General features: G+C 48.3%; 9 protein-coding genes across 9 annotated transcripts; 6 read left to right on the top strand and 3 right to left on the bottom strand.

Annotated features, from left to right (window-relative positions):
• Positions 1 to 675: 675 nt before the first annotated feature.
• Positions 676 to 2,984, top strand: cat1 (catalase catB; the record flags this gene model as incomplete). Its single annotated transcript, XM_041705170.1, has 4 exons — positions 676 to 960; positions 1,012 to 1,653; positions 1,701 to 1,865; positions 1,911 to 2,984. The coding sequence occupies 4 exons, from the start codon at positions 676 to 678 to the stop codon at positions 2,982 to 2,984; spliced, it is 2,166 nt and encodes a 721-aa protein (XP_041557682.1).
• Positions 2,985 to 4,119: 1,135 nt separating this feature from the next.
• Positions 4,120 to 5,506, top strand: APUU_50198A (cobalamin-independent methionine synthase II family protein; the record flags this gene model as incomplete). The annotated part of the gene is made up of 3 exons (XM_041705169.1): positions 4,120 to 4,446; positions 4,560 to 4,878; positions 4,935 to 5,506. 3 exons carry the CDS (start codon positions 4,120 to 4,122, stop codon positions 5,504 to 5,506), a joined length of 1,218 nt encoding a protein of 405 aa, XP_041557681.1.
• A 761-nt stretch (positions 5,507 to 6,267) lies between these two features.
• ZTA1_3 (quinone oxidoreductase family protein) lies at positions 6,268 to 7,355 on the top strand (the record flags this gene model as incomplete). Its single annotated transcript, XM_041705168.1, has 3 exons — positions 6,268 to 7,019; positions 7,077 to 7,251; positions 7,308 to 7,355. 3 exons carry the CDS (start codon positions 6,268 to 6,270, stop codon positions 7,353 to 7,355), a joined length of 975 nt encoding a protein of 324 aa, XP_041557680.1.
• A 1,053-nt stretch (positions 7,356 to 8,408) lies between these two features.
• Positions 8,409 to 9,570, top strand: APUU_50196A (uncharacterized protein; the record flags this gene model as incomplete). The annotated part of the gene is made up of 3 exons (XM_041705167.1): positions 8,409 to 8,708; positions 8,761 to 9,234; positions 9,292 to 9,570. 3 exons carry the CDS (start codon positions 8,409 to 8,411, stop codon positions 9,568 to 9,570), a joined length of 1,053 nt encoding a protein of 350 aa, XP_041557679.1.
• Positions 9,571 to 10,944: 1,374 nt separating this feature from the next.
• Positions 10,945 to 12,532, bottom strand: APUU_50195S (uncharacterized protein; the record flags this gene model as incomplete). Its single annotated transcript, XM_041705166.1, has 3 exons — positions 10,945 to 11,085; positions 11,145 to 12,146; positions 12,215 to 12,532. 3 exons carry the CDS (start codon positions 12,530 to 12,532, stop codon positions 10,945 to 10,947), a joined length of 1,461 nt encoding a protein of 486 aa, XP_041557678.1.
• A 993-nt stretch (positions 12,533 to 13,525) lies between these two features.
• Positions 13,526 to 15,170, top strand: APUU_50194A (sugar porter family MFS transporter; the record flags this gene model as incomplete). The annotated part of the gene is made up of 2 exons (XM_041705165.1): positions 13,526 to 13,595; positions 13,666 to 15,170. The coding sequence occupies 2 exons, from the start codon at positions 13,526 to 13,528 to the stop codon at positions 15,168 to 15,170; spliced, it is 1,575 nt and encodes a 524-aa protein (XP_041557677.1).
• Positions 15,171 to 16,645: 1,475 nt separating this feature from the next.
• APUU_50193A (uncharacterized protein) lies at positions 16,646 to 18,388 on the top strand (the record flags this gene model as incomplete). The annotated part of the gene is made up of 4 exons (XM_041705164.1): positions 16,646 to 16,864; positions 16,927 to 17,421; positions 17,504 to 18,180; positions 18,241 to 18,388. The coding sequence occupies 4 exons, from the start codon at positions 16,646 to 16,648 to the stop codon at positions 18,386 to 18,388; spliced, it is 1,539 nt and encodes a 512-aa protein (XP_041557676.1).
• Positions 18,389 to 19,053: 665 nt separating this feature from the next.
• Positions 19,054 to 20,936, bottom strand: APUU_50192S (uncharacterized protein; the record flags this gene model as incomplete). The annotated part of the gene is made up of 5 exons (XM_041705162.1): positions 19,054 to 19,701; positions 19,770 to 20,131; positions 20,192 to 20,367; positions 20,425 to 20,700; positions 20,749 to 20,936. The coding sequence occupies 5 exons, from the start codon at positions 20,934 to 20,936 to the stop codon at positions 19,054 to 19,056; spliced, it is 1,650 nt and encodes a 549-aa protein (XP_041557675.1).
• Positions 20,937 to 21,633: 697 nt separating this feature from the next.
• URE2_1 (glutathione S-transferase family protein) lies at positions 21,634 to 22,284 on the bottom strand (the record flags this gene model as incomplete). The annotated part of the gene is made up of 1 exon (XM_041705161.1): positions 21,634 to 22,284. The coding sequence occupies one exon, from the start codon at positions 22,282 to 22,284 to the stop codon at positions 21,634 to 21,636; it is 651 nt and encodes a 216-aa protein (XP_041557674.1).
• Between the last annotated feature and the right edge of the window lie 221 nt (positions 22,285 to 22,505).

Here is a 22,505-nt window from a genome sequence, read left to right as displayed (position 1 = left end):
AGCAACAATTTATTGGTTCGTCCAAGCACAGGGGGGTTATCGGCTGTCACACAATCACCAGTTGTCACACCAATCGTTGAGGCCAGATTCTTTTATCCGCCAGCCCTTGCCTAAGACCGTTGCTGTTAGCTGAGACGCCAAGATGAGGCCCAACAGCTCGGTGGAGATACAGGCCAGACGGGGCAAGAGACGCTCCGATTACCAAGCACTGTGGCCTCGGCCTGCAGAGTATACGGCGTACGGAGTCCTGTTTGCTCTGTGGCCATGTCAAATCATCGCCCACTTATCAGCCCATTATTACTGATGGCCAAGCAGATCGACTACTCGGCATGCCCCTGCTTAACCATACGGAGTCATGTCGCCGAGCCCTCGCTCTGCCAATTGCTGTGACGTCTTCCTACCATGCCTGTAGCTCGTGGAGAAATTGTCTGAATCGGTTTGCTCCTTCCAGACCTCGCTGATGAAATAAGCGGATGGAGTCCGTGCCTTCTGTTTCTGTGGACCCGTCATGTTCCTGCATGTTGTCACTTCCCAGTCGCGAGGCGATCGTTCGGCCGAGCACCAGGTATAAATAGCAGTGCTCGCACTGCAGGCCGCTCGGAATGCGAGACCCCCCTCTGCGAACCTACAAGGCATTCCTGCCCTTCTGTTAATTTATTTACCATTGCTCCCACGATGCGCGCCCTTGGTCTCGTAGGCCTTTTTGGCGTCGCCCATGCAGTCTGTCCGTTCATGGAAGGCGGCAGCGGCTTCGAGCGTCGTGACACGAATCCCGATGCGACTGAGGCGACTGAGGAGTTCCTCTCCGAGTACTACTTTGATGACAACGATGTTTACCTGACCTCCGATGTGGGCGGGCCCATTGAAGACCAGCAAAGTCTAAAGGCTGGTGAGCGGGGGTCGACTTTGTTGGAAGATTTTATATTCCGCCAGAAGATTCAGCGGTTTGACCATGAGCGGGTGCGTTTGGTTCAATTGAGAAAAATTGGTTTTAGTCGCTGATGTGTGTAGGTTCCCGAACGCGCAGTGCACGCCCGCGGTACAGGTGCCCATGGCGTGTTTACCTCGTACGGCGACTACTCCAACATCACTGCAGCTTCCTTCCTGTCAAGCAAGGGCAAGGAGACTCCAGTTTTCGTTCGTTTCTCTACTGTCGCAGGCAGTCGGGGAAGCTCCGACCTTGCTCGTGATGTCCACGGTTTCGCGACGCGGTTCTACACTGACGAGGGCAACTTCGATCTCGTCGGCAACAACATCCCTATTTTCTTCATTCAGGATGCGATTCAATTCCCCGATCTGATCCACTCGGTGAAGCCCAGCGGGAACAACGAGATTCCACAGGCTGCGACTGCTCATGATGCCGCCTGGGATTTCTTCAGCCAGCAGCCGAGTACCATGCACACCCTCCTGTGGGCGATGTCTGGCAATGGCATCCCCCGTTCATTCCGCCATGTTGATGGCTTCGGTGTACATACCTTCCGCTTTGTCACGGACGATGGCTCCACCAAGTTTGTCAAGTTCCATTGGAAGACCCTTCAGGGTAAGGCCGGTCTAGTATGGGAGGAGGCGCAACAGATCTCGGGCAAGAACCCCGACTACATGCGCCAGGATCTGTATGAGGCAATTGAGGCAGGGCGATTCCCTGAATGGGAGGTACGTATTGTTATGCAGCATTATTGGATAAATGGCTGACCAGATAGCTTGCCGTGCAAATCATGGATGAGGAAGATCAATTGCGCTTCGGCTTCGATCTTCTTGACCCGACCAAGATCGTCCCTGAGGAATACGTCCCCTTGACCAAGATTGGCAAGATGACTCTCAACCGCAACCCTCGCAACTACTTTGCTGAGACCGAGCAGGTCATGGTATGTGAAACAGTATCCTCGGTGATTCCTTTCTAATGTTTGTAGTTCCAACCCGGCCACATCGTTCGCGGCGTCGACTTCAGCGAGGATCCTCTCCTCCAAGGGCGTCTCTTCTCGTACCTCGACACGCAGCTCAACCGCAACGGCGGGCCTAACTTTGAGCAGCTTCCGATCAACCAGCCTCGCGTTCCTGTCCACAACAACAACCGTGATGGCGCCGGCCAGATGTTTATCCCTCTCAATCCCAATGCCTACAGCCCCAACACTCTGAACAAGGCATCGCCCAAGCAAGCTAACCAAACCGTTGGACGCGGCTTCTTCACTGCGCCCGACCGCAAGGCCAATGGCAACCTTGTGCGCGTCAAGAGCTCTACTTTCGAGGACGTCTGGTCCCAACCTCGTCTCTTCTACAACTCCCTTGTTCCTGCGGAGAAGCAGTTCGTCGTCAATGCGATCCGGTTCGAGAACGCCAACGTGAAGAGCGAAGTTGTGAAGAAGAACGTGATCATCCAGCTGAACCGTATCTCGAACGACCTAGCCACTCGGGTCGCGCGCGCCATTGGCGTAGATGCTCCCGAGCCCGACCAGACGTACTACCACGACAACACAACCGTCGGTGTCGGAGCCTTCGGTCACAAACTCCAGACCCTGGCTGGGTTGAAGGTTGCTGTTCTTGCCTCTGTTGACGCGGAGCAGTCGTTCAGCGCTGCCACTGCCTTGTCTTCCGAGTTTTCGGATAACGGACTGGACGTTGTTGTTGTCGCAGAGCGCCTCGCTGAGGGCGTGAACCAGACCTACTCGGCGTCGGATGCCATCCAGTTCGATGCTGTCGTCCTGGCCCCAGGCACTGAGAAACTTTTCAACTCGACGTCAACCGCAAGCTCGGCACTCTACCCGGCCGGCCGTCCCCTCCAGATCCTGACAGATGCGTTCCGGTGGGGCAAGCCCGTTGCTGCACTGGGTAGCAGTTCTGGTGCTCTGAAGAGCACCAGCATTGGCCAGGAGGACGATGGTGTATACGTTGCCAAGAGTGTCAATTCTGACTTTGCGAGTCAGCTCGAGCAGGGGTTGACGGTGTTCCGCTTCTTGGATCGGTTTGCCCTTGACTCGGATAAGTAGATGTCGCAACGTTGTCGGTGGTTCCGTCTAGATTAATGTTGATAACCCATTTTGTTTTCTTTTGTTCGCCACTCTTGACCAGTCTTATTTCATGGAGAGAAATCTAGGCGATGATTTAAAGTTCCCAAGCCTGTAATCCCTGTAGAGGCGCGCGCAACTACTGCTTGAATCACAGCATCACACGCAAGCTGCTGTTGGCCCTTCTTAGCACTGCACGGACCGTTTCATCACACCACCTACTTTATATATAGAATCCAGCCAAGGCCGAAGATACCCCGGGCTGCTAGCACACCTTATCTAGCGCATACTATTAATATTATCGTCACGTTGTGATCATTTTTCTGGCAGGGACAGGGGACAAGTGCGGGGTTGCTTCGCTGCAGCCTGCGAGGGAAGTTTCGGCCGGGGTTCGCTCCGAACTCCACACTGTCAAAAGACATCAGGGGTCTCATTCTTGGCTATGCGATGATCTGTGGGGTAGACAATATTGGTGGCGTCGTGTCATGTCGTTTGTTTAACTGTGCAGGAAGGTGTGCTGGTGGTTCAATTGAGGGACCGGTTAGATTTGATAGAGAGCTTATAGCCCTATCCCAGGGCACACCATCATGTCTTCGCATCAACAACCCAGGTCTAGTAAGCATAATATACAAATCCATCTCCCAGTTTCCACGAGGATAGCTAACTAACTCCAACTCCCCCTCCAGACCCTCCCCATAACCCCGCCCCAAACCTCCATCACAACCTCCATCGCGTGCGGGATATTCCCAATCCCATGCCTCTTCGGCCCCCCAGCCAGATTAGGGCGCGCTGCCGCAGCTCCGTATCCAGGGTGTTGGCGAAGGCATCGGGGCTGTCGACTGAGTCCGGGGAACTCAAATATTTGAGCACAGACCATTTCCGGCGGGAGTAGGAAATATAGAAAGCAAAGTCCCGTCGGCAACTGACAGCTTCTACCCGGCGGGAGTAGGAAATATAGAACGCAAAGCCCCGTCGGCAACTGACGGGAATCGATGTAGTGAGACCCCGCATCATCGACATTTAATACAAGCTCCATCGCGTTGTATCTACCTTTTGTCAAGAGAAACTTAAATCCGCCATTGTTGAACAATCAGAATCAAGCATAAGCCTACACACCATGTCTTCCCACGCCCCATCCAACCAGCCATTCCGTGCCGAGCATGTCGGGTCATTTCTGCGGCCTGATGAATTGTTGCAAGTTCGACATGCATGGAACGACAAGAAGGCTACCGATGCCAGCCTGAAAATGGCCGAGGATAAGGCCGTGGACCAAATTGTCAAGCTGCAGCAAGACCTAGGCTTCCATGGTATCAACGATGGGGAATATCGTCGTCATATGTTTTGGGGCACGTTTTGGTCCAATCTTGATGGCATGACAGAGGTTGTCGGGCCGGACCCAGAGATCTTTCGCTCTTACATCCCTGATGTTGCCGCTTTTTTAGAGGTATGTTTATATGTTTGTTAACTAGTTGCACTTGGTAGGAGACTTGGTGCGATGTTCATTCAAGCTATAACTTCCCCCCCAATTTGGAGAAAATCGCGACTGATCGTTATTAGAAAAATCATAAGCCGGGCGAGGCAGTTATCTGCACGGGCAAGATTAAGTACAACCCGAAGGCATCCAAGGCGCATATCAAGCAGTTGCAGTACCTTCAAAGGATCCTACCAGCGGAAAACCACAACGACATTAAACTCACTATTCCGGCACCGAATTGGTACCATCTGCGCTACAAGGAAGGCCAAGCCTATCCAAAGGACGTATATCCGACTGATAACGAATACTTTGCGGACGTTATCACGGTATTTCAGAAGGAATTGCAAGTCCTTTATGATCATGGCTTAAGAAACGTCCAGATTGACGACCCAAATATCTGCTGTACGTTTTAAATATATATGTATCCCATACGCTTTCTGTACTAACAAAACTTATAGACTTCTGTAATTCGAAGATGGTTGAAGATTTTGACAATGACTCTCTGAACACGATCAAGGCGGATGGGCTCTTCGACAAATATATCGACGTCTACAACCAAATCATGGAGAAGGCTCCCAAGGGCCTATCCGTTGGCGTCCACCTCTGCCGTGGCAATTTTGTCAAGTCGCGCCATTTCACTGAAGGTTCATACAATCGGATCGCGGTCCGACTGCTCCAGAATTTAAAGGTCCCTATCCTTTATCTCGAGTTCGACACAGAGCGGGCAGGAGGGTTTGAGCCTCTACAGCACCTCCCCGCCGATAAACACCTCATCTTAGGCGTCGTTAGCAGCAAGTATCCGAAACTGGAGGATGTCAACGATACAGTAGCCAGGGTCGAAGAGGCGGCCCGGTATATTGCGAATGGTACCGGCCGGAGCGAGAAGGAGGCCCTCAGTCAGCTTTCTGTAAGCCCACAGTGTGGGTTCGCCAGCCATAGCAGCGGTAATGCCGTGACCTGGGATGACATGGTGGCTAAGCTGAAGCTTGTGAAGCAAGTCGCTGAGAAGATCTGGCCCGGAGAGCTTTAGGACACAGCGAGATTCTGAGGATGCTACTGTATCGGGGATCTTATCCCAGTCCCAACTCCCCGATTCTAGCCAGCCATTTCGAGACCTTGGATATTTATAATCTATTTTGTTTCTAGGTTAAAATATAAGATAGGGGCAAGGTACTCGGGCATGTTATAGAGTAGCTGTGAGTTTCCTGGTCCTGATATAGTAAAGCTAAAGGGGGAACAAAGGAGATAAAAAAGAGTATTAAATTTAAGTTGAAAATTTAATAATAGAGATTCTACTCTAATTAGTTCCTAAAGCTCTTATGCTCAGGTCCTATTAGCTTTAAATACTATCCGTGGTATTATCCTATATCTATTATCCCTATAAGAATAGAGCCTTTAGGGACTGTTAGTTCATGAATTACCGCGAGGGCGTCAGTCAAGTCTAAAAGTATAAAAAAAGCCATCTCTTCCGACGGTTCGGACCCGACGGAACTGGCACCCCGATGCCATCGGAGGGAGACGACGCAATTCAGGAGAAGAGAGTCAAAACAGGAAAAGAAATGATGTCACACAGTAGAATTAATACTTGAACGGAATTGACATGAACAAGTGAGACTGTGATAAGTTATTGAGTATTCCCGCCTCATCCTCCTTGTATATCTATCTTCTTCTCAAGAGCTGTTCTTCACCCAGATCTTCGCATTCACATTACCCCAATTTCATCAGCTTTCCCGAACCTGACCTATTTCCACTCGAATCAACTCAATTCACACCATGTCCGTGCCTTCCACCATGAAAGCCGTTGTGGTCGAGCAGACCGGCGGCCCGGAGGTCCTGCAATCCAAGTCCTCCTACCCAGTCCCAATTGCACAGACGGGACAGCTGCTCGTGCGCAACAACATTTCCGGCGTGAACTACATAGACACCTACTTCCGAACAGGATTGTACCCCTCCGCCAAACCTGAGGTGCTAGGCCGAGAGGGCGCCGGTATCGTCGCAGCCCTGGGGCCCAATACCTCCGGCTTCCAGGTTGGAGATCGAGTTGCCTGGCTAGGCACTGGCGGATACGCCGAGTACACGGCTGTTTCAGCAGCTAGGGCGGCGAAGATCCCTGATGGGGTGAGCGATGAAGATGTCATGGCGTCGTTTTTAAGCGGAATGACAGCTCTCTCGTTGGCGAAGGAGACATATACTGTGCAACAGGGGGACTGGGTACTTCTTCATGCTGCCGCTGGTGGCGCGGGCTTCTTGATGACGCAGATTCTTAAAGCTATAGGCGCTAAGGTGATTGGTACCGCTGGTGGGGTAGAGAAGTGTACGCTTGTAAAGAGCTTGGGTGCTGATGTTGTGATCGACTACCGCAGCGAAGAGGGCAAGGACTGGGTTAATAAGGTCAAGGAAGCTACTAGGGGTCGGGGTGTCGATGTCGTGTATGATTCTGTCGGCAGGGATACCTGGGAGGGTAGTCTGGAGGCCGTGAAGCGTAAGGGTACCATTGTCTGGTTTGGCAATGCTAGTGGACCGGTGCCTCCACTTCCTCTTGCGTATGTTAACCTTTTCTCTGATTTTTCGTGTGAATAGAGGAGGCTGATTTGAACCAGGAAACTCTCTCCTAAGTGTGTCAAGGTCGCCCGTCCCACTCTCTTCGGGTATATTGAGACACGCGAGGAGTTCGAGTATTACACCAAGGAGCTCTTTAGCATGCTCAGATCTGGCCAGCTCAAGACCAAGATTCACAAGGTCTATTTACTGGAGGACATTGCTGAGGTTCACAGTGTACGTTCTCCCTCACTTTGGTTATACTGCACACCCATTAATCATATGTTTTATAGGATCTCGAGGGACGAAGGACAATGGGGAAGGCTCTTCTGAGGCCTTGAATGAGAAAAGGCCAAGATAGCACACTATGATGAGGTGCTAGAGTTCAGGCCTCACATATCAATAATCATAGATTATTTAATTCTGGCCCGCTCATCCTCGTCGTCCGCCTAGGTCCCTTAAAATGTAGAGCCTTTGGCTCCTTGCACTTCTGCATCAGGTCATGGAAAGCATTGTGTAGAAGTAGGTAAGGTGGGGGCAATTTTGATATTTCCGATAAAGAGGGGGAACATTCGAAGTGAGAGAACAGAATAAATACGAAAGAATGAACGACATGCGAAATAAGAAATAGTTAGGGTCTTGTAAACAACCCGAATGACTCTGGGAAGATGCCCAGGCTAATCCATTGCCTCATCTCAATATCAAGTCTTTGCATCTATCCCTAGATAGTACCTTACCGGTACTTAATTATACTTCTTAATTAAGAAGTGCGTTTGATAATAGGGCACTATAAGACCCCGAGGCGATCCTATCCCGAAAGTCGTGAGAGGTGTGGTCCCTGGGAACAAATCAATAGTTCTTTCACTGAAAGGCCAGAGAATCAGCGCTTAGTACGAGTTTCATTTTGCCCAATGCTGTTAAATGATCTATCCATTGGAGGGATGCCAATGTTTTAATATTGAGTGTCGATCATGAATAATCTCGCCTCCATTTTACGGCAACGCTATGCCGACAAACTTTCTGTCATTGGTGATTACAGCGTTCAGTATTTCTGTATACGAGACCCTCTGGAAAGGCAATTTACAGTGAAAGATTTATCAAGCGATGACTCTTCGTACGCCGCGTGCAGATGGATATGACATCGGATGAGCTATGATTCCGTCGGAATGCATGGGCTTCCGCCGGAATCAGACACATCCCCAACAAGCACGACGGAACATACCTCATGGGGCTGGAATTTGGTCTCCGGGGAATACGGGGTGCGGGTAGACGGAGTAGATTCTGAGCAATCGGATTGAAGCATTTGATGCTTACAACCTTTGGACATGGAAGTATAAAAACATAGACCAGATTCCCGGGAAGAAGGGACAATCAAAAATATTATTTCTCAAAGTATGTCTCAACAATCACAGATCAACGGAGCCAACGGGGCAGGTAGCCTGAATGGCATCAGCGAGCGTACCCGTGCCAAATGGGCCGCTAGTTCCCCAGAGGAAATTGCTGCTCGTCTTCCTCCAATGCTGGACTTGACCACCGAGAATATCACGGAAAATGTGATGCAAATCAATTCCATGTGTGAGAACCCGCGTATGCGGTATCTCATCACGAAGCTTGTCAAAGCCTCGCATGACTATGTGCGAGATGTCGGCTTGCAGTTTGATGAATGGGAACAGGCATGGCAATACTTGACACGTGTAAGTCTCATGTTGGCCTGTTTTGGGATCCTATAACTAATGGACGAGGTAGGTTGGTCAAATTTCTACCGATGTGCGCCACGAATTAGTCCTACTGTCTGATATCCTGGGTATCTCTGCTCTCGTTGACTCTCTCTCGTACCCCACGGTGCCCGGCGCGACTGAGTCATCTGTCCTGGGCCCATTCCACGATGAAGAAGCCCATTCGTTCGAGTATGGAGATTCTATCACTGTGGAAGGAACCCCTGGTGAACCGACGATCGTTCGTGGCTTTGTTCGAGACACTGAGGGCAATTCCATTCCTAAGGCGTTGATCGATGTCTGGGAGACGGATGGCAATGGTGTATACGACCTGGAATACGAGGGCAGCAAGGATCCAAATTGCCGTGGCAAGATCTTCACAGATCCTAAGGGCCATTATCTTTTCAAATGTGTCAAGCCGGTGGCATATCCGATTTCCAATGATGGACCAGTTGGAGAGCTTCTACGCAAGCTAAACCGACATTGGTACCGTCCTGCTCATATGGTATGTTTGGTTTCTGATAGATCTGCTGGTTTCATTTACTGATGATTCTTCTTCCAGCATTTCATGGTCATGCATCCTGATTACACCAAATTGATCACGGCGCTTTACTCTAGTGATAGTAAATTTGTTGACAGTGATACCGTCTTTGGCGTTAAGAAGAGCTTGATTGTGGACTACAAATGGTCTGAGGACTTGGAGCTAGCTAAGCAGCACAACCTGATCCCTATGGTGAAGACCATTGATGGTCGCGAGTCTAAGGGGTTCTGGCTGCTGGAGCGTGACTTTGTTATGGTCAAAACGAGCACGCCCCCTCCCCGCAAGACGAAGGATAAATGAAGTGGCTCACTGTGAATCTGACTCAATTCGGGGGCCTGGAGGAGAGCAATATAGCCATTCAACATCCATGGATAGCAATCATACACGGTTTTCCTTTAATGTTCCAGTTCGATACCTGAAACTACGGCTCCGAAGATGCAAAGGTCTATAACTCGGTGATAATCTGATGGTAGCTACAAACGCATCTTCTATATCATCTGAAGAGAAACACCTGGTCTTTGAAACCACAATTTATGATCCAAACATCTCCGTTGCACTACATAGGCGTTCGTCCGCGATAAAGCCTTCCGACGGAGCCGCATCCCATAGTTGGATACCGGAAACAACTCTCCAGTCAGCGAGGTCTTTTTCAAATGTCGTATTTCGATTTGTCATAGAACTTTGCTCGGTAATTGGGTCAGTTGTGAGATGACTATTCAAACTAATCTCCGATCGATGGGGGTATCGCGGCTTCCGACGGGAGACGGGACATAGCGGAAAAGGACCGCAATGACGAGGATCAATGCCAGCTATACAGGAGTTTCTTGAAAATGAAGAGAGTATAGAGATTTGATATCAGAATTAGTATATAAAAAGCCTGGCTTGCCGTATTAGTCCTCGTCATATTTATTTGTGCCATTGTCTCTTCATACTAAGTCTTTATTTACCAAGCTGTCACACATCTTCGCATGGTATACTAGACCCCTTCACCGTCTATTGTACGGTTGTTTCTTTTGGCGAGTGGACTGGACTGACTATGTGAGACTGTAGCGAGACTGTAGCGAGACTAGGTTCAGAGCGTTAAATTTTCTAATAAGAAAGTCGTTGGTGTTTTATGTGTGTTTATAGAATGGGCTCGCGAGCCCGGTCAAGCTAGAGAAGAAAGGAGCAATACATATATAAGTCGTAGACAGATAGAAAAACACGACATAATTATATTAAAGATAATCCTGCTAACTTTACCGCCTGCCTAGAAAGTTAAATTAAATAACTTAAAAGTCCAACAGCTTCCGAGATATCTTTAGTATCAGGCCTTACGCCTGTTTATATCTTATTGTAGTTCTGGCGTGTACCCGTGTGACTATTAAATAGTACCAATATACTAATAGCTGCTTCTTTAACTAACCTTATCTAAATATTATGCTGTGCGCGATAATGTGACTAGGAATATCTTTTAGCCTCGTGAGATTACACCCTGTCTCTGTATTTAATACGACTCTCTTGGTCTATATCGAGGCCTGGAATTAGAGAAATATAATCAAGTGTCTGACCGAGCCTTGGGCTTGATTTGTATTGATTCGCCGTTACCTTGAGCTCACCAATACAGTCACTGATATAATCCTTAGGAGTAGGAAAGCTGTAGACTGGGGCAAGGTGACCAGGGGACCGTTTTGATTATACAATGGCACATGTGGCCACAAATTGAACAGCGATAATCGAACACAAGGAGCATCCACCAATAATGGCTACCATCACACCGGCAGCTCCATCAAAACCCAATGTTGCGAACATAGCAGGGAAATAGAAGGGACCGAGCTAGAAGAGTAACACGTTAGTATTTGCGGCACGTGGAGGACGTCCTCGGGGTGTCTTACGAATCCATAAATCTGTCGGCAGGCGTTGATGAAGACCCCAACTTCGGAGGATCGTTCCTGTTTGCTTTCTACCGCAAAAGTGGTGAGGATAGTGGTCTGCATTTGGTTGCCAAAACTAGCAATAGCGGCACCAATACATGGCGTGACATTCCATGTGGTTGCATGCTGCAGCTGAAAGCCCCACGTCAACAAACCTGCGAAGATCGTGGCGAACGCGATATAAGACAGCCACAAGCGGTCGGCCGGGCACGAGTGCCCCCTAGTCTGTCGCACACGCTTCAAGAACCAGTCAGATATGGGTCCGCTGACTTGCTCGCCTAGGACACACCCAATGATAATGGAGATGAACTGTAAACCAATCTGCTGTGCGTCGAAGTGGAATTTCTCGCCAGTGGCGATTGGCATCTCGACGATCAAGGCAATGTTTGCGTAACAGAAGGTGATGGAGTGGGCACATGCCACAATCACTATGCGAGGGTACTTTGCCAAAGAGAATGGCGCCACGATGTCTCGAACTTTCAATGGTTGCAAGCTGATCTGTCGCGGGATGATCTTATTAAAAAGCCCGGTGCTCGTAAGCTTATTATCTGGGTTATAGATAGTTTCATCGCCGATCGCGAGATAGAACAAAAATTGGAAAAAGTTGATGATGGCAAAAATCCAGAAGATCCACTGGACTCCAATGTGTTTGATCACAAATCCCATAAAGAATGGGCCTCCCGGGGTACCGATGGTGGTCATTAGCGTCCACCATCCCAGCTTCTGCGCGCGTTTTTCGGGCTCGCACAACTCCGTCACCACGCCACTGCCGTTCCCAATTGGAGGCGAGATCAGGAAGGCTGTCAGGACTCGGGTGGCCATCTGGCCGCCATATGTGCTGCATCGGGCGCCCCCAATGTTGCAGATCATGCTCCCTAGTACTGATAGCAGGTTGACATTGTAACGACCGTAGACCGCAGTCACTGGGTTCCAAAACAAGGGGGACAGGCCGAGAAACAGGATCTAATTTGATGGTTATCTCTAATAGCAATAACCAAGATCCAGAACACTTCCTCTGCCACCACACGTACCTGAAATGAGGTCAGATAACTGGCTTGGGGCACGGTTACATTGTACTGCGTTGCGAAGGCATCATAAGCTGGGATAATGCCTGCTGCCATGAACGTGCCCATCATAGAATGAAAGGCTGCCATCAAAATCTGCGCATTCTTCTTCCACCGCGACCAATTGCGCGGATCACGAGGTGAGTCTGTCACCCTTCTTGTATCGTCTGGTGCATCTCGGGATGCAGTTGTTGGCAACACATTCTCGAGATGAATCGAACCCTCGGACTTGGTACTTTTCATGCCATGAGTGGCAGTTGGCCTCCCGCTAGTATCAACTGTCATATTGAGGTGCGAGAGAATAAATCAAGTTCAAATCACCAATTCTAGCAGGCGAGTTCAGGATTCTCTGAACAAGGACAAATCAACACAGAAAATGGGTAAAAGCACTTCGAGGGGAGAAGGATAGGCCAGGGGGAACACGGCAGATGCCCAACCTCAAAATAAAAAGGGAATCCTTGTCCAGTGGACTTTTTGGGGCGAGTGGGCAGGCGATGGGGTCGATCTTTAAGCCGTCGGAAGGCGACTGCTTCCGTCGGAATCTAAACTTATCTGATATCACTGGAGTTTCTTTTTAAACGAGGTTCCCTTTCCTTAACGAAGCAGAATCTCACAATCAGAGTAAAGTAAAAGCAAGACAAATCTTCAGACGCTATGTAGAAAGAGTTTGTTGCATCCACTGTAGACCGTCTCGTAGGACTTCATGACATGAAATCCTACTTCATGTCCACAATGAACTCGAAAAGTGGTCAATTCGTTTGATTCGGACTGCCGTGGATACCGTAGAGACCTCATGAAGGCATCTGAAGCCAAACCGCAATGGGCCCCGCAGCCGTGCACCGCGAGATTCGCGTGCATGCGAAACCGGCTGTGCTCGGAAGACGAGTAGGCTGCAGGACTACCCCTGAAAGTAGAATTTATTGTGCGCTGACGTGGATCAGATAGGAACGTCATTTCTCCAGGTATGGATCCACTGGCCTCTGCGTGTCGGCTATTGAACCCATGGCACGATGGATCTGGGGTATGCTTACCCCGTATGAATTGCATTGTGATTGGGACAGATCTGCTTCATCCGATCCCGAGACCGGCAATTGAAACTATGATGGCAATTGTTAAACGTATTCGCTTGATGTATTTATAAGGTGCGGTGGACAACGGCTCTAACAGGGCCTCGCAAATCTAGTCTTTCCCAATCCAAATTCTTTCCCCCTAAGTTCATACCCCCCCAAGACACGCACAAACTTGGGAGGAAGAACCGAACACAGTCTGGACTGCAAAATGGATTTATTCAAGAATTCTCGCGTGTATGTGCTCGCCACCGTGGCGTACACGGGTTCGTTCCTATTCGGTAAGCTGGACAAATCTGTTTCCACCGTTGGCTATGAAATGCAGCATGCTAATAAATTTCCCAACAAAAGGATATGACACGGGTGTGATGGGTAGCGTGCTGGAACTTGATAGTTTCAAGGCCGACTTTGGACTTCTGAGTGGAAGTCCTGGTTTTTCAAGTTCCAAGAATGCGCAAGTTTCATCGAACGTCGTCTCACTTCTCACTGCCGGATGTTTCTTTGGCGCTATCCTCGGGTCCTTTGTGAACGAGAAGTTTGGCCGTCGCTATTCCATCATAGGCTTCCTGCTGATCTTCCTTGTCGGTGCTGCTGTCCAGACCGCCGCTCACAGCGAGCTATCTTATATATACGGTGGACGGGTGATTGCAGGCTTCGGAGTAGGAGGCATGTCATCTATCACTCCAGTCTTCGTGTCCGAGAACTGCCCACCGGCCATTCGTGGTCGCATTGCTGGCCTATTCCAGGAGTTCCTCGTCATTGGTGTTACCATTGCATACTGGCTTTGTTATGGTGTGGCAGAAACCATAGGTCCCACAACGAAACAGTGGCGCATCCCCATTGGTTTTCAGCTTGTGCCAGGTGGTCTCATGATGATTGGCATGTTCTTTTTAAAGGAATCTCCTCGTTGGTTAGCCAAAGAAAATCGTCTCGAAGAAGCCATCGAAGCCCTTGCATATATGCGCGCCGAGCCAACTACGAGCCCCACGGTCCAGGCCGAGATGGCGGAAATCAAAGCAGCTGTTGAACACGAAGTCGAATCAACCCAGGGGCTTACGTGGCGAGAGCCATTTCAATCTGGAAACCGTATTCGCTTCATGAACTGTTTCTTGATGATGTTCTGGCAGCAGTGGACGGGCACCAACAGCATCGGATATTATGCTCCCCAGCTGTTCCAAACCGTTGGAGTATCTGGAGGTAACACGAGTTTATTCACAACGGGTATCTACGGTATTGTCAAGGTAGTGGCTACCGGAATCTTCCTCGTCATTGGTATCGACAAGATTGGGCGGCGTTGGTCTCTCATTGTTGGAGCTATTTGGATGTGCGCAATGATGTTTATCCTGGGTGGTGTTTTGGTGTCCTATCCTCCAGACCCTGACGGTGCCGGTGGTATTTCGTCTGCATCTCTCGCTATGATCGTCATGATCTATCTATACGTCATTGGCTACTCCGCGTCCTGGGGACCGATCCCATGGGTTTACGTCTCTGAAATTTTCCCAACTCGCCTTCGTGCGTACGGTGTTGGTTGCGGATCGGCAACCCAATGGCTCTTCAACTTTGTGGTGACCTATGTAACTCCCGCGGCCATCAGTAACCTTGGGTGGCGGACCTTCATCATGTTTGGTGTCTTCTGCGTTGCCATGGCCGTGTGGGTTTTCCTTGTCGTCAGGGAAACGAAGGGTCGCTCTCTCGAGGAGATGGACGTCCTCTTCGAGAAGTTCCATGCCTTTGGCAGTCTGCGTAATACTGATATTGAAACCGCGAACACATCGAAGGTTTCCTTCGATGACGCTGGTACTTCGGATCATAATGAAGTACAGGCCGTTGCAATTGAGGATCGTGCGGTGAGATAAGGAGGTTATGAAGCATGTTGGTGGTGTGCTATGGATACCTATTTCATGTTCAAAGCCGGATACCAAACTGTAAAATGACTCGATCGGGCGCAAAAGGCACTAATTATTAGCTAGGGCTTGATCTATTCTATAGATTATATTACTACTAATAATACCTGCATCAGCTATCTTACTAAATATAGTATATTATAGTAAATATCTAGTTAATCCTTTTTCTTACTAGATAATATTACTAGCTCTCTGTTATTTTAACCTGTAATAATAATAGTATAGTTATAGAACAGAGTAAGAATCCATAAAAGCTGAGAAGCTAGTGATGTAGGTGGTTGCCGTCGGATCGAATATAGGAACTGGGCTGTTCATTGGCACCGGCGCCGCGCTAAAGACCGGCGGTCCTGCTGCCCTGCTTATTGCTTTTCTCTCAATCAGCGTTGTGCTCTATCTTATGATGGATCCTTTGACAGGTACATCTCACTCCGTGTCTATCAAAAACACTCTTAACACTGTCAAGTGGTCGGAATCCATTCCATTATGCATATTTGTCTGATTGGCGTTGGCAGACATTCTACGTTGTAGTGTCCATCGTCACCACCCTGCTCGTCCCGTATACAAGCCCTAACCTGCTTGGTGGGAACAACGTCAATGCTTCTCCGTTCGTCATCGCCATCAACGAGGCAGGTATCACCGTCCAAGAATATACATATTAGGAAATATACAAGTATGTGGCCATGTACATGCCTACTGCGGCTCTATCAAAGCATCCGGTTCTAGATGAACGGTTGGATAGTCCCAGACCAATTCATCGAACCAACTTAGAAACGCCTAACTCGCCATAGAGTCTGTGGCGAGGTTCAAACCATCAAATCCCTCATGCGGAAGTGAACCAGACAATTCCGGCCGTTCTTGGTGTGGCTGTGGGTGTTGTAGTTGGGTTGAATCTGGAAGACCTCTATTCAGAATATCATCCAGTAGGGCACCAATCATTTTCCCTATGTGAGTACATACTTATATGTCGCTAAAAAGGAGAGCAAGAACGCCACCAAGAAATAACCTCTAGATCTTCCCCGCACTTTTGCCTTTCCGTTCCACCGTAATACAGCTATATCCTATGAAGTTAAACTTGTCATGGCGGACATAAGGCGGGCGAAAAAGGATATCTTGCGGAAATTCCGCATTATACGAAGAAACACGTATAAGATAGACATATCATAGTCGGCTATATCTCTGATTAGCAATATCTACAATACTACTCACTCCCACAAAGCTGGACTCGAACATTTACACCTACCTTGTCCCATCAATCATAAGGCCCATCCATCTCCCCATCCATACATGCTCTAGCCGTTCCAGGTTGAGGACAGGAATTTCTCCTATCAATTGAGCGCCATACTTGTTTTCGATATTTTTCTGACATCCTGCGCCTCTTATTATACTGCGTGCAGTGCAGTCTGCATTCGCTACCATTCATTGCCATCATGTCATCTACTCAAGATACTTCCCCTGCGAAGGATGTTGATACAACATGCGAAACCCAATGTTTCGAACAATCCGATTTTACATCGAAGACTTCTGAAGCGGTAAACCAGCTCTCTGAACAGCACCAGACATACTTGCTTCAGCGACATGGCACATTAGACCTCGATCCACTCCCTAGCATGAATCCAGCTGATCCGTACAACTGGTCAACTAGAAAGGTATCATTCCCGCCAATATATTCTCAGGGGGATTGAGGATTGGTCTAATAACCACAATGCAGAAAGTTATGAACCTAATCCTCGTCGCCTTCCATGGGTTTACAGGAGCCTTTACTGCCACCAGCATCATCTGCGCATATCAAGAAGTTGCAAAGGACCTCGGAGTATCACTGCAAACCATTAGCTATCTCACCTCCATTCAGATCGCTATTCTAGGAGGAGCTCCTCTTCTCTGGAAACCCTTATCGCATCGGTTTGGACGACGCCCAATCTTCCTTTTATCCCTTCTGTTTAGCTGTGTGTTCAATATTGGATGTGCAAAAAGCCCTAATTACAGCTCTATGGCTGTCTGTCGAGCATTCGCAGGGCTTTTTATCTGCCCGGCTATAGCAATTGGCACCGCTGTCGTGATGGAAACATTCTTCAAACACGAGCGCGGTAGGTATATGGGAGTTTGGGCATTGTTGGTCTCGTTGGGAGTTCCATTTGGGCCTCTGATCTTTGGGTTTGTTGCACAACGGGTAGGATACCGGTGGATATATTGGACTCTGGCAATTGTAAGATCAATTCCCCCGCAGTGCATGATACGGAAGCCTTACCCTAAACACCTTACTGATTACATGTAATTTCCCCTCACAGATCAACGGAGTGCAATTAATTCTCTACATCTTCTTTGGCCCTGAGACACGATATATCGGCATGGATGAAAATTCAAAATCATCAACCTTCAAACGGGAATACCTCTCGTTCCGACGCATCGACCCAACACCCTTGACGCTGGGTGAATTTCTCCACCCCCTGACCCTCTTTACCAAAATCCCAGCCTTGGTCGCCGGCATGACTTACAGCATGGTGTTTCTCTTTGCATTGGTGATGAACTCTGTCGAAGTGCCCCAGCTGTTACAGAGAAAATTCGAGCTTGATCCCCAGCAGCTAGGCCTGCAATTTATCAGTCTGGTTATTGGCTGTGTTTTAGGCGAACAGCTTGGCGGTGTCATGTCCGATATATGGATGAATACTCGTGCACGGCGCATCAAGGTCAAGCCCGAGCCGGAATACCGCCTGTGGCTAAGCTACATCGGGTTTCTATTGACAACTTGCGGCATGGCTGTGTTTTTGGTTTGCACGGACCAGGCTACTACAGGAAAATGGACTGTGAAGCCACTCATAGGAGTATGCATTGCCGCATTTGGGTGCCAGGTTGTGACGACCGTGATGTTTACATACGCGGTGGATAGGTACTCACAGGATGCTGGGAGCGTGGGTGTCTTCATCAACTTTCTTCGATGTGTTTTTGGATTTGTTGGACCCTTCTGGTTTGTTACTTCTGTTTAAGGATGCGGTGATTGGGCATGGTGCTAACTTGATATGTATAGGTTTCCGCCCATGTTTGAGAACATCGGTGTTGCGACTAGTTCAGCAGTGGTCGCAGCCTTAATTGTCGCCGTTAGCATAATTCCGACGGCGTTGATGCACTGGCAGGGAAGAAAGCAGCATGGTCTTCACCATTCCGGTGAAATTTGATTCTGCTCTCTCTGCTTGGCTGAATAGGGAAGAATGTTCTTGAAATATAGTGCGAATGTATACAATAATAAATCCTGGAACTAAATTGTAAACGGGCAAGAAAGAACCTCTGATAAAATCAGTATTTTATAAATATATCATGCAGTATCGTCGATTACGCACTTCATTCTTGATGTTCATAACAACCTCGCACTTCATGTTAATTACTACATAACCATAATCAAGGAAGATTTATACACAATTAGAATCCTTGCACCCTAATGACTATATTCCCTCGCTCGTGACTTGGATTTTCAGGGATCAAGAACAGAAAGAAGCAGTCCATTAGAGAAGGAAATGCTCGTCGTCAGGCAAGGGATAGGTGAGCACCATACATAGGTATTAGTCAATTTATGTGGGCTGTTAGATGAAAGACCTCGCTCATAAGTAACTATGTATATATGTAATATTTATGCTCGCTTCTATTTACGCTTTCTTTCTCTTAGTCGTCAGGGATTTGTCCATCTTTCGAAACCTGCGTTCCCTGCGTTAGCATCAGTATCAACCCGCTCCCTTCAAGGGGGTAGTCCAACAAGCTAGGTCTCTTTGTTATCAATTACACTCGCTTGTATAATTCAATTTCCAAACTGGAGTCGTGCATTCGATAATAATCTAGCGTGTATTTCTCAAGGCCCCGCCATGAACATTTGCCACGCATCCATGACCTTATCTAGTAACCCAACGCTCATCACTTGCTGCAAAATTCTTCTTCTGCCCGTCTCTCCAAATGACTCATCCGATACAAATGTAGAACAATCCTTGTCACCATTCATTGGAGAGAAGTAAACCATTGATTTTTCTGCAAGGTGATTTTGATACGCAGCCCACGGGCGTTTCCCATTGGAAAAGGCAATAATATCATTCGCAAACCTTATCGCACTTTGTTGCTGACCAGTGGATAGATATTTTTGGTAATTTAGTAGCAAATAAGCAACATCTTGAATGTGCAGTGCGTGGCCTTTCCACGGCCCGTCCCAGGGATTGGGGCAGTTGAAGCGGTAGAGCAGGGCTTCGGTATCAGGGACAGAAGATCCAGCCCAGGCTCTGGTAAAGGTGCGAGCGGCCTCTGCGAAACAAATATCATTTCCTAAGTCTAGGACTCTCTCCATTGACTCGGTGGTATTTGACGTGGTGGATGGATCTATCGCGTAGGCAGTCGCTATTGCCGGCGCGAGGTTGGAATCGACTGGATTCAGAGCATTGGACAGATACTGGGCAAGTGTTTTGGGCAGGATATCTGTTCTTGTTGCGAACTGATGGACAAATACCAGACTCTAAAGTTAATTGAAAGTTAGCAAGGAATGTCTTTAGGGGGTTGTAATGGTCGGATAAAGTCACTTACGTCGCTTTGGCAGTCGCCCATAATAATTCTTTTGCAATGTGCAATTCCTGGGAACAACCTTTCTGGCTCCCCTTCACTCAGCTCCTGATAGGTTGTGGCTCTGGGGATTATATCGCCATCCACCATTGGCCCCAAAGGGATACGTGGACCCGCATGGTCCCTCAGTTGATCCAAAGAGATCTCTAGAAGCGTACGTATCTGTTCTTCAGGTGAGGCACTTTGCACCCCTAGCCCTTCGACAACCTGTTGAAAGGATTCCTCGAGCAATTGTGGAGGACGTGGGCGCAGCAGCGAAGTCCCACTCATACCAATTAGCTGATTGAATAAGGGCTCAGCGGAATGTAGATGAAAGCATGCGGATGCTGGGTAAGTCAGCACGAATAATCAATAATGGTCATATCATCCGTCTGGTTTGAACATACCCCCACCAGCACTTTCTCCGATGCAAGTGACACGATTAGGATCGCCACCAAACCCTGCAATATGGTGTTTAATCCAGCGAAACGCCAGTCGTTGATCATCCAGTCCATTGTTTGGCTTGTATCCGGCCGCCTTCATGGCAGAGGAAAACAGGAAACCTGGGGCCCCGAGACGGTAACTTGTAAAAGAAATTTTAGCACGAGAGAAACGGTACTAGAGTACATATGGTACGTACTTGGTTCCTACCGCAATCAACGGCATGCCTGTTTCCACACTTTGTTTCGTGATACGCGACAGATCATAGTGGGGGTAAGAGCTGCTGCCGGCCATATATGCGCCCCCATGGATCAGTACCAGCACGGGAAGGCCCCGAAGGTCTTTTACAGGAGGTGTAGCGATATTCAGTGTCAAACACTCAGTGTCTGACTGGGGATACTCGGGGTGAGGAAGGTCTTTCTGTATGAGTTTTTGATCAAGCTCACAGCCATTCAGTGGACACAGTGAAATTGGGCTAAGAATTTTAGCATCTTGTAGTTGTACGAATTAATAAAGTACTTACCCATGTTTAATTGCATGCAACATGGCATCGCCTTTGGGGTTATACTCCCTCAGCACGCCGCGGGCAAAGCGGTCTTTCAGAGTTGCATATTGTATACCAAGGAACTGAACAACTCCTGACTGGCGTTTAGTTCCCCTGATGGGACCGATAGTTGGATGCTGTATAATCTCGTAGGCGGCACTCATCATGCACGTTTTAGAATCTCTCTTGCCGTCTGAAGCCCTTCACTGAGTCAAAAGAAGTTATCGTCACCTTATCTGGTATAATTCGCAATAATAACCTCTTTTTTCTGAGTAATATTTCAACAGACCCACACGCTTGTTCCTTTGACGTCTCCAAAAAGCCGGACAGCTTCCACCTTAAGTCCGCAGCTGCGCCTCTCGGGCCCTGACTAGAAGGCCGATCCCCGCACGACTGAGGCTAAAAGGCTGGATGCTGTATTACAATGCTGGGGTAACTAATCACCCTCCGTTCATTCCCGAGAACCACTCAGGATCCTAGAACCCAGAAGCAGGCTGGTGTTTTCCAGATGGATAACCTTTATTACATTATTGTAATGAATTATTGCCTATTTTACGTTAAAGTGAGCAATAGCAATGTAATGAAAGGAGCCGACAGATGTGGATTACGTTCTGTATACATTACCTTCACTCTTTTTGGGTTCTCTCTAGCTCTGTCACATCTATACCTCAATAGTCACAGAGAACCTATTTTGCCCTTTATTTTCCACCGATACTATGATGATTTCTTACGGTTTTAATTCTTTTTCTTATAACAATATATTTGATTGCCACATGATGCGATATTGGTGTTGGGTAGGCAATGAATAAATGCCGTGCATTCGATAGCTAGAAGTTGACAATACAAGCCAAACTATTACACTTTTCAATGCTGCGCAGAAGCCTCGGCCTTTTGCCTGAGAGCCTCTGCAATGGCTGGTCTTGTCTGCAAGCGGTCCAACCAAGCCTTGACATTGGGAAATTCCTTCTCCATATCGATATTCCATAGGCCGACGAAACCAAACCACGGAACAAACGCGGCATCCACATAGCTGAACTTGTCTCCGACTAGGTACTCCTTGCCTTCGATTGCCCGGTTGAGGACGCCAGTTACACGGTGGACCTCCTTCACGTAGCGGTCTACGGCGCTCTGGACCTTTTCGGGGTGGAAGCGGGTGAACCAAAAGGCCTGACCGAAGAATAGGCCTTGACCGGACATCTGGAAGTGCAACCACTGCTTGGCTAGGAAGTAATCCTTGGAGTCGGTGGAAAAGCTGATGGTATGTTGTTTGTCGTACGTTTCAACAAGATATTCCAGGATCGCACCAGATTCCCAAAGGGTGATGTCTGCGTTGGGGTCTTCAATGGCGGGAGATTTGCCGTTAGGGTTGATTGAAAGGAATGGCTCTTTCTTCATGTCGGGGATGGAGATGAGTTTGTAAATGTAAGGAATGTTCAACTCTTCGAGAATCATTACCACCTTCCACGGATTGGGGCCAGGGCCAATGCCGTAGACAGTGATTGGCTTGAGCGACATGATTTTAGATATCTCTTAATTGTTCATAAAAGAGGGTAAATGATGATGTCAGGGACGTGATGGAAGACAGCGAGAGGAAATACTCCTCAAATCACGGTTTGAGCCTGTCTTAAATCAATATTAAGGGGTTCTAACATCAGCTACTTCCCAAAGCGTTCTTGTTTTCACCCGCTGTCCTACAAACCCGAAATTGAAACGTTGCGGAACAGAGCGGGGGATTA

This window comes from Aspergillus puulaauensis, chromosome 5 (assembly GCF_016861865.1).
Source record: "Aspergillus puulaauensis MK2 DNA, chromosome 5, nearly complete sequence".
Lineage (NCBI taxonomy): Eukaryota > Fungi > Ascomycota > Eurotiomycetes > Eurotiales > Aspergillaceae > Aspergillus > Aspergillus puulaauensis.
Note: the sequence above shows the minus strand (reverse complement) of the source record. Positions and strands in the feature narration are given on the sequence as shown.